The sequence below is a fragment of the Hippocampus bargibanti genome, linkage group LG02, assembly GCF_051943395.1.
Source record: "Hippocampus bargibanti isolate YZ-2025 linkage group LG02, ASM5194339v1, whole genome shotgun sequence".
Lineage (NCBI taxonomy): Eukaryota > Metazoa > Chordata > Actinopteri > Syngnathiformes > Syngnathidae > Hippocampus > Hippocampus bargibanti.
Window position 1 is genome coordinate 2,640,001 of NC_142735.1, and position 13,429 is coordinate 2,653,429.

Consider the following 13,429-nt stretch of genomic DNA (forward strand, 5'->3'; position numbering starts at 1 on the left):
CAGGCCCATGAACGTCTTTCGTAATTGTATGACAGTTGAACCCTCAAACAGATATTTCTATTCGCATACTATTTTTTTGTGATGATTACCGTATTTTCCAGTGTATAAGGTGCACCAGAGTATAAGGCGCACCCCCAATGAATGGGGTATTTTCAAACTTTTTCCACATATAAGGCACACTATCTACTATCACACTTTAATCGTATGGCGTATTATCACGACAGTCACACATTGACTGCCAAGCGAACTAAATTTCCCATAGCACGCGTAGGACAGGCAACGTCACGTGTTCATCTACAGCCAGTGACGGCCAGGCAGGCGTGTTATAACTTAGTGACATCTTGAGTTGCTTGTGTCTTTCCATCCATGGCAGAGACTCCGTTGAACCCCTGACACTTATTCACCGAAACCCTAAGGTTTGATTGAACCCATGTTAAGAACCACTGGACCAAACTATTACTGATGTGTTGGGGTCTGGGGTGTTCAGTGCACGCAATGATGACTAAAAACTCCTCCAGTTGACACATTGCCTGTTTTGTCACTCTGCCCGACGTAGGACCTCTTCCTGGCTGAGTTGCTCCAGACCCACAAGGACCAGATCCTGTGCTATCATGAGCACGACTCTCTGTTGGACCACAAGGAGGAGGAAGCCCTGAGCGAGGAGGATCGCAAAGCAGCCTGGGCTGAATATGAAGCAGAGAAGAAGGTAAGCGTGGTGTGCATTGTATCATACCTACATGTTTGTGTACACGTGAGAAGGGTTGATGGTGCAAGCAAGCGTGAGTAGGTCTCCCCTCTCCTCCATGTAATCCTAGATTCTAATTCATTGTAATGATTATTTTTCCAACACACTCTCCCTCCTCTGCCCCCCTGTGCGCCATAAGCGGCTTTTCCCTGAGCCTGTCTGCCTGTCAGGAGAACACAAGGTTTTCCACTCACAGGGGGAAACAATGGCAATGGGGTCCAGTGGTCGTCTTTCAATTGCTTCTGCAGCTTTGTGACTAGTCCCGCAAAAGAAATATGTACATATAAATGAATAAATATGTATATACAGTGATACCTCAGCTCACAAACTTAATTGGTTCCCAGAAAGTGTGTGTAAGGCAAAAAGTCAGTCTTCCGAACATTTATTTCCCATAAGAAACAATTAAAATTTCAAATAATCTGTTCCCAGGTCCCCATAAAACATAATTTTCTACTAAATAAGCCTTAAAACTACACAAAATATACCTTATTTTACGTATAATAAATGTGTGATTGTATTGTAATTAAAGAACTAAGCTGTACTGTACAATAAAGTCGTTTTATTTACCTTTGTGATGGTCGATGTAGTTGCCTCTTGATGATATCCGAGTGAAGTTGCTGTGCTTTCTCGGCGATAAGACCCTCACTCACACTGTCCCCTGCTAGCTGCTTTTCGTTAATCCAAATCAACAGAAGTTTTTCAACCTCATCTATTGCCTGAGACAATTGCTTAGACAATACAGAAACACCCTTAGCCACACGTAGCAATGGTCGATTTAGCGTACTGCTACTGGGACGCTAAGTCACACAAACGCACACCTCGTTCGTGTTTCTCGATGATCTCCTTCTTCTGCTTGACCGTAATTTTCTTGTGTCCTCTTCATCTTAACACTAGCCTGTGGTGGGGTCTTTTTCGGTCCCATAATAGTAAATGTATCCTCGATAACAAACCACGTCTGCACTCAAAGAAAGAGGGTGAGGAAAATTGTCCGCCAGCCACCGTGGCGCTGTTCGTCCGTGTGGTTTCGTGTTCATCCGCCGGACACTAGTCCGCCATCCACTGTGGCGCTCTGTGGTTTGGTTCTTATGCCAAAAACTAGTTCATCTGCCAAGATTATATTGTCGTGAATGTATTTTTCGTGAGGCGAAAATTTCGGGAGTTAAAGCGTGAGTAAACTGAGGTATCACTATATCCTATAATTCAAGTCCCTGTAAAGTGATTTTTTTTTTTTTAATTACTTGAACATGCATCCCGGAAGAATTGTTCATAGTCGTGCCAGATTTGAATTATTCACCCCCCAAAATGCAGCCTTTGTAATTTAAAAACGGCATTCTACCACATACCAGTGATGTTTTGAATTCGGGTCCAGTGAAACGCTTCTGCAATGAAATGTTTGCAGCAAGACATTTTGTATTTTTCACAATGAGGGACTTTTCATTATAGCGAATCCCAGATGTAAACACAGAGATGCACACACACACACACGCACACAAACGTATGTGTACCGTATTTTCCGGTGTATAAGGCGCACCCCAAATAATGGTGTATTTACAAACTTTTTCCATATTTAAGGCGCACTGGACTATAAGGGTGCACCTTCAATGAATGAACAAAAAAGTTGTCTAAATATAATAAATACATAAATATATAAAGGTTTTTTCAAATATAGGGCACACCACATTATAAGGCGCTAAAGTAGAGGCTGTGCTTCCACACTACTTAAACTAGGGAAAATGGAGTCGGTTGCGGCTGACAGTAGTTCCCAGACTGTGTGTGACTTCATATTACTTCACATAGAAGGCTCAGGGTCATCCTTTGAAGAAAATCAAGGCTTTTTGGGTGCGCCTTATACACCAGAAAATAAGGTACTCTATTATTATTCCAATAGTGCATAAGTATGAGCATTCACTTATTTGACACTTCATGAAGCCAGTTTAGAACGCAAAAAAAGAATTTTCAACCAATCATTGCCTACGCAACCGACGTCACAGATATACTGTACATCATAGTTGGCCGCCATTTTATTGGAAATGGTTACAATAAACTAACATTTTCACATCGAAATTCGTTATGTATGCCCCAAAGGTTACGTTGTGACATGGTTCCACTGTATGCGGAAAACTGATGACAACCGTGTGCGTGTGTGCGCACGTATGCATGGCTTTGTTGTTTTTCAATTTACACACCTGTCTCTGACCAGATCTATAAGGAAAATGCACACACACATACGCACAGGATGGCCAGATTACAGGGTGTGAGAGAACCATCTGCAACGGAGTTTCAATTACACGCAGACCTTGGAATCCTGTTGGCCTTTACTGGGGCATGACCGTATGCCTCTCATGTACACATACACGCACACACACACACATGTTGTCAATAATTTGTCAAATTACATATGTGTGTGCGTGTGTGTGTGTGTGTGTGTGTGTGTGTGTGTGTGTGTGTGTGTGTGTGTGTGTGTGTGTGTGTGCGCGTGTGCGTGCGTGCGTGCGTGCGTGTGTGTGTGTGTGTGTGCGTGTGTGTGTGTGTGTGTGTGTATCTTCACCACCATAGTGGAGATGGCCATCTCTTGTCAAAGAGGACGAACACCGGATACATGTATGCATATATATGTGTATATATATATATATGTACGTTCAACAGTAGCCAAAATGGAACTGTATAGTGCCACTTAGCAGTTTTTTTGACGACGATACTAGTGCAGCGTGTTCTACCGGAAACAAATTCCTTGTGTGTTCTACATACTTGGCAATAAAGATGATTCTGATTCTGATGTATGTATATATGTGTATATATATATATACCTCATCTTACGAACTTAATTGGTTCCCAGAAAATGTGTGTAAGGTGAAAAGTGTGTCTTCCAAACATTAATTTCCCATAAGAAACCATTAAAATGAGAATAATCCATTCCCAGGTCCCCATAAAACATAATTATCTACTAAATAAGTCTTAAAATAACACAAAATATACCTTATTTCATGTATAATAAATGTGCTATTGTATTCTAATTAAAGAAATAAACTGTACTTTATAATAGTCGTTTTATTTACCTTTGTGATGGTCATTTTGATGTAGTTGCCTCTTAATGATAACTGAGTGAAGTTGCTGTGCTTTCTCGGCGATAACACCCTCACACTGTCCCCTGCAAGCTGCTTTTCTTTAATCCAAATAAACAGAAGTTTTTCAACCTCTTCTATTGTCTGAGACCGTTGCTTAGACAACATAGAAACACCCTTTGTCACACGTAGCAATGGTCGACTTAGCATATTGGTACTGGGACGCTAAATCACACAAACGCACACCTCGTTTGTGTTTCTCGATGATCTCCTTCTTCTGCTTGACCGTAATTTTCTTTTCTGTCCTCTTCGGCTGAACACTAGTCTGTGGTGGGGTCATTTTCGGTCCCCTAATAGCAAATGTATCCTTGATAAGAAACCACGTATGCCACGTATGAACTCAGAGACAGGATGTGTAGAAAAGTAGTCCGCCAGCCACGGTGGCGCTGTTCGACCATGTGATTTGGTGTTCTGCTGAAAACTAGTCCGCCAGCCATTGTGCCGCTCCGTGTATTTCCCGAAAACCAGTTCGTATGCCGAGATTATATTCTCGCTAATTTAATGCTCGCAAGGCAAAAAGTTCGTAAGATGAGGTATCACTGTATGTATTTATTTATTGATTTTAATGTAATTAAAAAGAGGAGGCTAGTCTTCCATCATATTAAAGTCAAGCAGTGTCGCGCTTATTCAATACCGTGTTGTCTTTGCTCCCTCAGGGACTGACCATGAGGACTAATTACCAGACACAGCCCCAAATGGGCGGCGCCTCCATATTCTCCCACTACAACATGGCGGCTTTGGCCACCATGACCAACCAGCAGCTGGAGGTAAGTAATGATCTCCACATGCCCTCTCCTGCCCATCACCCCCCCCCCCCCCCAAGCTTGTCGCACCACATTCCTCAGTCCACGCCGCTAATTGTGACAACAGTCATACAGCCGGCTAGCACCCTCACCCACCCCCTCAGCCCATCACATCGTTATGCTTGCTGTCTGGGCCAGCAGGTATTTATACATGCTGGCACATCTGACTACATAGTGAGGAAGATCAGCAAAGATAGCAGATGGCTAAAAATATTGAGGCTGGTTTCAATTATTATAATCATAGTGCGAGATACAAATAAAGTTCCTGGGTGATACCATCACTCATTGATGACGTGATCGCACAATATAGACGGCATCAGTTTCATGTCTCCTCCTTGAAGTGAACTCTTTGGCACGTGGAGTCCCGCCCATGTGAGGATTCCTGTCATCCCTGTAACACGCTCTACAATTATTTTGGTGGGGGGGGGGGGGGGGCTTGGTTTTGGCAACTCTCCATTTCAGCATAGGGAACGCTCCACTTTGGAATTTTAGTCGTGCTCTTCTACTAAGTCGCCAATGTTTCAGTTCCGAACCATTTAACACGTGCCACAGTGGTCACAAGCGGAAGACAAATTAGCCTTGATAAATATTTATTTAAACAGTCCAAAATAACACTTTTGATGATGTAGCTTAAATAGATGTACAGGAGAGGTCAAAGGTCGTGATAAACTAGAGCTAAACGATTCACATCAAATCGGCAATCACAAAGTGTCATGCGGTTTTCTAAGAGAGAAGGCTGCAATATCGGGAAGAACAAAAATTGTTCAATGCATCTGTATCCGTTCCACATGATGCACAACAACTTAGCGACACAAAAAAAAACACAAAAATAACAAAACAAGCAAAGCTCGTGAAAGCACTTGTTTATGGCTATCTCCTCGGGTGCCATCTTGGACTTTGTTTTTAAAACAAAATGAATGATTTTCATAAAAAGAAACTTGATTGAACTCTTAAAGTAACTCTAAACCGACTTTTTTCGCCTTGCATATGCAGATGTTGGATTTGCCTTTGTGATTTGATGCTAGAAAGTCAACATGTAGATGAAGGGTACAGTGATGCCTTGGCTTACGAACTTAATTGGTTTCCAGACAGAATGTGTAAAGCGAAAAGTGTGTATCTCAAAAATGTATTTCCCATAGGAAACCATTAAAATGAGATTAATCCGTTCCCAGGTCCCCATAAAACATCATTTTCCACTTTGTAATTTTCTAAGCCTTAAAACTACACAAAATATACCTTATTTTATGTATGTTGAATGTGCTGTGGTATTATAATTAAAGAAATAAACTACTGTATAATAAAGGCGTTCTATTTACCTTTGTGATGGTCGTTGATGGCTTGATGGAATGGAGTGGCTTGTTTCATCAGCATTAATCACTTGATGAGGAACGTAGCCTTCTTCATTCACCATCTTGAGGAATGATCCCTTGTAGGTGCTTTCTCTGCGATAATTTTATCTAGTTCCTCATCAATTGTGTTCTGTTTAGCTAGATTGTTAGCTTTTTGCATCAAGTGTACAGATGGTTTGTGCGGGTTATTTGTGGAGCCTGATTGATGCGATATTTTAACCTTGCAGTCTACACTCTGCCTTTGAACAAGTCCAAAATTCACTGTTTTCTATCAATTTTGTCACTCTCTCTCTGTCGTCTGCCTGTCTCTTTAATGTTTAAACCACCTCCCCTCACTGCTGCGTTCTTGTCCAATCACGTGGCTTTAACCGAAGACTAGGGCCGGGGAATACAGGACCAAAACAAGCCAGCTGTCATTTTCTTGTAAGGAGAACGCGCTCGTTCGCGAACGACACATCACTCATTGTGGCAGCTCCGTGTGTATCCTAAAAAATTGTTCGTATGCCAAGGTAAAATTTGCATAAATTTACCGTTCGTAAACCGAGGTATCACTGTACATAGAAAGATGATTTAACTTTGACACAAAAGGACAAGGGGCCATTATTGTCTGCATTGTCATGTTATCTTGTTAGTCACAAGTGTTTTCTGATCGACTAAACGTCCAGGCGTACAGTTCCATGATGTACTATATCGCATTGTTTCCAAGAAGAAGAAAAAAAACTAAGCACAGATCGGCTGCCTCAAGTTCTTGAAGCGGTTCCGTTTCAACAATGTGCAGTGAATTAAATGACTTGTTGCTGGAATTGCAGCGAGCGTCGATGATACAGGAAATCTTGTGGGCTTTATAACAACCCAAATGAGCTCATAATAACTTCAGAGCTTAATAATCCTCGGCGGTTTTGTCGCTATAAACAACGCTTGATGACATTAATCATTTCAGTCCATGTTATTTGCGCTATGCAACACTCAAAAGCGGTCCCGCCGTTACACGGAGGTCGAGCTCTACTGCTCGTGATGCTCATTGTTTCATCTTCATTTGCCAATAGGATCTCATCAACCAAGGGCGACTGAAGGTCATCGAGGCGACAAATTCGTTGAAGAATTTCCAGAGAGAGTCACTGGAGGATGCTATCGGCAAAGTTGTAAGTGCCGACATTTTTCATCGGGGTTTTCCTGTTTCACATCAACCTGTCAATTGTCCACAGTGGGAAGAGAACCCCGCTCTGAATGAGAACCAGGTTCAGGCGATGGCGATGGGCCGAATGGCCACGATGGAAATGGAGGCCAAACGCAGAGAAGCTGTTTACAGAGAAACTCTCACCATGCAGCAGTCGGTAAGGCGACGTTGTGCTGATGGTCTTTGAGTGATGCACGTCAGCCCTTTTTAAATCCGCATTATTTTGTTTAGCAGACAACACATACATTATGACATTCTAACTTATTGCTAAATTATTATTTTTTTTCAATTTCTTCTCTATGTTGTATGTATGTCTGATGTAGAACATTCCAACAGTTTGATGCCAAATGTCAGACACGGCATCAGATGGCCAGATAGAGAGGCAGACAAAGTGTGTGAGAGAGAGAGACAGAGGGGGGGACAGGGGTTGAGATGGGAGAGAGCAAGGGGGAGAAAGTGTGTGTGAAAGAGCAAGAGGGACAGAGTGTGTGAGACAGAAAGAGAGAGATGGACAGTGTCTGTGTGAGAGAGAGGTGGACGGTGAGAGAGAGCGAGATGGACAGAGTGTCTGCGTGAGAGAGAGATGGACAGTGTCTGTGTGTGTGAGAGAGAGAGAGAGAGATCGACAGAGTGTGTGTGTGTGTGTGTGAGAGAGAGAGATGGACAGTGTGTGTGAGACAGAAAGAGAGAGATGGACAGTGTCTGTGTGAGAGAGAGATGGACAGAGAGAGAGAGGGATGGACAGAGAGTCTGTGTGTGAGCGAGATGGACAGTGTGTGAGACAGAAAGAGAGAGATGGACAGTGTCTGTGTGAGAGAGAGATGGACAGTGAGCGAGAGCGAGATGGACAGAGTGTCTGCGTGAGAGAGAGATGGACAGTGTCTGTGTGTGAGAGAGAGAGATGGACAGAGTCTGTGTGTGTGTGAGAGAGAGAGAGAGAGAGATGGACCGAGTGTGTGAGAGAGAAAGGATGGACAGCGAGTGTGTGTGTGAGAGAGACAGAGATGTACAGACAGAGAACTCAGAAAAAAAAGCGTGTGTTTGATCGTGACAAAAATTCATGTCTCCCCCCCATTACATCAATGTAAGATTTGGTTTGATTTCTTCACCCCAAGCGAAAGTTACATTTTCAAACCTCCATACAACAAAGTTGCTTAGAAAAGGGCCTCGAGGGCAGTGCCGGAACCTCAATGTCACACTTGAATATTTAAAGGACAACTGATGTCACTTTTTTGTTTCCTAACTGACATCAGAAAAACGTTTTATAGCATCTAAAATACTCAAAACACGCAGGCTGATATTTTTATTCAAATGCAAAACACCAATAAAAATGACTTAATGTCCAAAATCTGCAAAAAAAAAATTGAGCTGCGAATTGGGCATTTTCAGAAAGTCCCGCCCCCAGTTTGTGACGTCACACCAGATGTCTTGCATCGCTAGACAATCAAAACAATGGCTTCAGATTCGGAGAATATGCTTTCTTGTTACTCATCCAGTTATGAATATGATTCAAATAGTTCTGAAGAGGAAAGCATACATGTTTGCAATCGATTAAAGAATTTATTCCATGCCATTTTGAGGCAACATTGGGAGGAAATGGATCACCAAAAAAGAGGCAGAAAATGGCGTCCAAACTCCTGTGAGGAATTAATCAGCCCGTTTCCGCTGGCTGATAAATTCCTTCCATGGAGCTTGGTCGCCCTCTTCTGGCGGCTTTTTGGTGCAACATGAGGTTTTCAGACCAAACAAGTACAGCAAAATACATTGACGTGATGGAAGGACCGCTACAATGTGTCTTTTTTTTTTTTCAGTCAGGGGCGTTCCTTCAGTGACGTCACGTACGGACTCGTCACCAACTCAAAAACAAGATTTCCTGAATATTCAGCACGAGTCTTAAAACGTAAAATATGCGCTGGAATCTTTGTAGAATACGCTCAGTAGATTTGAAGACATTTTATAAATTATGGACACAACTTGTCCGGAGACGTCGGTTGTCCTTTAAAGAAATGTTATTTATATTAAAAGAAATGACAGGGAAATACACTTGAACTGCCCCCAAAATGTCTTGTGGCCCATCGCGATTATTAACATGAAGCATACTTTTTTTCTCTTGTTAGCTGATGATGTACGTCCAGAAGGTGATCAACAACCGGAAGGTCCAAGAGCAGCAGATGGCCATGGCCAACCAGACCACCCTCCTGAACATGGCTCTGCAGAACGGAATGCTGGGAGGAAACCGCCTCAGCCAAATGGACCTGCTGGGCCTTTACCAGCAGCTCCACGGAATGAACCCTCATGCCGCCGCCCCGGGCAAGAATCCCGGACCATCCAACAGCCTGTAGGTCACACAGACCACTCTATGGATCAGACGAGACCCCCGTGAAGAAGGTTATCAGCGTAATTCCGTCATCCACCGGGATTCCGCGAAGCCTGATGTAAAAAAAAAAAAAAGACTGTTTGAAAGGGGGTTATTTGGTCGGAAATACAAAGTGTATATACCGCCTTAATGTTATTCGACTTCTATATCTTTCATTTTTCATGTATTTAAAGTTGAGTATGTTATCGTTTGTTTAGCCGTGCTTTAAAGCGCTGCATTCTTTCTTCCCCCCCTGCCGCCTTCCTTAAAAGAGGGCGTTTCATTGATGCTTAAACACCGTTTTTTTAATAAAGGGTACACTTTTAAAACCACAAATGGGACCAGTCTGGTTGGTGACAATGATTAGATTCCTTCACCAATCAGTTGAAAAGATGCGTCCATAAAAAAAAATAATAATAAAAAAAAAGAGGGCGAATCTCTATTGGGTTTAAATCGTTTCTCTTAACAAACACACACACACACACGGCTAGTCTTGAAATGCGTGTGTTGTTCAAAACTGCCTGCTGGTCCCCTGTGACCTATTTTTTGCCTCAATTTTTATTTTTTCGCATTGTCATTCTCACTGTTGACGTGATGTCTAGCATAGCATTGTGCGTCTTCATTGTTATGCTCCACTTTTTTTGGTCCCCCGGTGACTGACTAACTGGCCTCCCCCACAAAGTCCAATCGGTCCAGATGATTCTCCAGGTCCACTTTGGTGTGCGTGCTGGCTTTGTGACACCGTCAGTTTCACCTGGCAGCTCTTTTTTTTTTTTTTTTTTTGGGGGGGGGGGGGGATAACGTGCTGCTTGTTCTTTGACACGTTTCCCGCTCCAAACTGGCAATGCGCGTCGACGAGGGTTTTTTGTGAGGCGAGTCTCTTCATGATTCCCCGGTGTTTGCACAAGGTGTATTTCATATATATGTAGACTGTTTTTTGCCCTCTTAAGAATGTTCTTATGTTAGTATAAATACACCACCATTTGCCATAATCTGCTATTATCTTGTTAAGTATTTAATATAACATTTAATAAAGTGACCAAAAGAATCAAAAATATCACGCTTTTGACTTTTTATTGTGTGATCTGCCTTGCACCAGTGTCTGAAATAACGTCTACCCGGATGCCCGGGGGTGTGCAACTTTTACGTCAGGCATAAAATGTACAACTTTTTCAAGAAAAAAAAGCGAAATTTTTTTTTTTTTTCAAATGAAACGTTTGCTTTATTCCGATTTTGGAATCTTTGTTCGGTTTGGAAATTTTGGAATTTCGGTTCGGAATCTACATCGAATAACTTTGTGCTTCCGGGTACAATTGTATATCATTTTCCAAAGTAGACGCACAGAGAACACAAGAAAAATAGATACGTGGTTAGAACTCAGGGCAAAACCTCAGCCACAGAAGCTATTAGCTATCTATTGGCTTGCTCGCTAGCTTTCTATCTGTTTGTCTTACTATTTTATTTGAGTTACTTCCGGGTTGAGTGAACGCTGGCCCGTGTGACTGCTGCTGCTCACCCACAGAAAAGCTTATCCAGTGACTGTAAAGTGACCTTTGAAAGGCGCTTAGAATGAAATGTATTATTATTATTCAATTTCCCCATTGTGGGGTGAATAAAAGTGTTCTGATTCTAATTCTAATTCATTTGGATTTCTGGTTAGTTGCCTTTTAGGTGAACAAGTTCACCACTCCCATCCCCTTTTTTCTTTTCTTTCATCTCTTTTCCCCTTCAACGTTTGTATTGTTTTCATTTCTATTCCTGCCAGGGTTTTTCCCCCTTCAACGTGTTTGACTTTTCCATCCCTCTTCTTCTCCCCTCCTGGGGCAGGAGTAGGGCGGGGGTTGATCATGCTCTCGCCTCGCCACTCACAGCTATCTGCCAGTGGAGGAGCATTACAACTATTGCAGATGTTGACCCCCTTCATCACCCCCACCCCCCAATTTTCCTCCCACCCCCAACCCAGACTAACGACGCTTCAGTTTTCTCGGCACATCCCCGCTGCTGGGCCGGCGAGCCAGCAGCTGTTTCTGTCCATTGTGTGTATCGACGACAACTCATGTTGAGTGTGTGCCCCCCAACCCCCCCTCTCACTCACACCCACCAGAACCCAACAGCCGATCACAACCCAAATCCACGCTGATGTGTAAAGCCAATTATGAGTTTGGATCCAGTTGCATGAGGGATCTGATTTAGTACGGTGGATAAGGCTGACTAAGAGTGTACTGTTGAGCCAGCGGGGCTTGTGCACTTAACTTGCTGAAGGCTTTATGGGGGCAAATTGGCCTGGGAGTCAACGTGTTCTCTTCTGCGAAACTAGATCTGCCGCAAATTCTTTTTATACAACATTCCCGCCGTCTGTCAGACGGGAAGACAATTGTTTATCGTTTGCGAGGTGGACCCCAAACTTTACAGATCAAAGTGAGCCCGACTGAAATTCCTTCATGATTTGTATGTTAGTGTTGTTTTGAATGTATGGTGTAACAATCGACTCTAAAGTTTGAGTCAGTTAAATGGAACCAACCACCAAAGTCCTTTTTCCGTGGCCTATAAATTTCCAATTCAATCATTTGGTACTTTTTTTGTATAAAATTATCGTTAAATTTATTGTTATTACTGCAATCCATGACGAGAGCAACGCGAGCCAGAATGACATCACACATCCCTTGTCGATGGCTGGGCAAAAAAAAAGACTTTATTTTTCATTTATTTTTTGGTGAGGGTGTATAAAACATGCTGGTATTAAAACAACAATGTTAAAATTCATTCAATAATTCAAATTTCATCATAGAAGTTATACCTGCTGACTGAACTGCAATGTTGTAATTGTGCAACGGTAAAATGTTACTTCCGGGTTGAGCGAAGTGGGGTTTTTTTTTCAGTTTTTTTTTGGGGGGGGGGTGAATTTTGTAAAACGCGCTCATCTTAAAAAACAATGTTAAAAATGATTAAATAGTTCACAATTTATTATAGAAGCTGGCTTTGAAGTGTGATGTTGTAATTGTGTAAAGGTAAAGTTCAAAAAAGTACAGATGACGGCTGAAGAAACCTCATCGATGGACCACTCCTGTACGACTGAGAGCTTACACAGACGTAAAGGTAAAGTGTTATTACTTCCGGGTTGAGTGAAGTGGGTTTTTTTTCCCCTCTTTTTTGGGGGTCGAAGGGTTATATTTTGTAAAACATGCTGATCTTAAAACAAAAATGTTAAAATTGATTCGATAGTTCAAATTTTATCATAGAAATTATACTAGCTGACTTTGAACTGCAATGTTGGAATCGTGCAACGGTAAACTGTTGTTACATCCGGGGTGAGTGAAGTGTTTTTTTTGGGTTGCTGGGGTTATTTTGTAAAACACGCTGATCTTAAAACAAAATAGTTAAAATTGATTAAATACTTCACAATTTATTATAGGAAGTATACTAGCTGGAATTGAACTGCAATGTTGTAATCGTGCAACGGTAAACTGTTTTTACTTCCGCGTTAAGTGAACGTTAGTCTGGCTGCCGTTGCTCCGCCGCAGAAAATTTGATCATGTGACTATAAAGTGTCCTTGAGAGTTTTCAAATGCGCTTTTAATGGAATGTATTATTATTATTATTATTATTATTATTATTATTATTATTATTATTATTATTATTATTATTATTATCGTGATTCAGGAGCAGAGAACGAGTGAAAGACTTTTTAGGAAAACGTGAATGTCTCTGTTAAGCCCCTCTTTTGTGTATGTAAACACTTGATATCTAAGCGACCAATGAAAACTTGTATTTGAAGTTTATGTATTACTGAATGAATTCCGTCATGTTTTTAAACCTTGGCTGCTTTGCAACCAGCTGCCTCCTTGATTTGGATTTGAGAAAAAGTGGTGACTAACAA

The 13,429-nt window shown here is 41.9% G+C and overlaps 1 protein-coding gene across 4 annotated transcripts in view; it reads left to right on the top strand.

The window, feature by feature from the left end:
* atrx (ATRX chromatin remodeler) overlaps positions 1-10,604 on the top strand; it is a 45,958-nt gene extending 35,354 nt beyond the window's left edge. For all 4 annotated transcript variants that reach the window (XM_089020453.1, XM_089020470.1, XM_089020460.1 and 1 more), the window contains 5 exons: positions 557-706; positions 4,524-4,634; positions 7,066-7,161; positions 7,225-7,353; positions 9,314-10,604. In XM_089020453.1, coding sequence (XP_088876579.1) covers positions 557-706; positions 4,524-4,634; positions 7,066-7,161; positions 7,225-7,353; positions 9,314-9,538 — 711 coding nt within the window. In that variant the 3' untranslated portion in view covers positions 9,539-10,604. The remainder of the gene's footprint in view (positions 1-556; positions 707-4,523; positions 4,635-7,065; positions 7,162-7,224; positions 7,354-9,313) is intronic.
* The last annotated feature ends 2,825 nt before the right edge of the window (positions 10,605-13,429 follow it).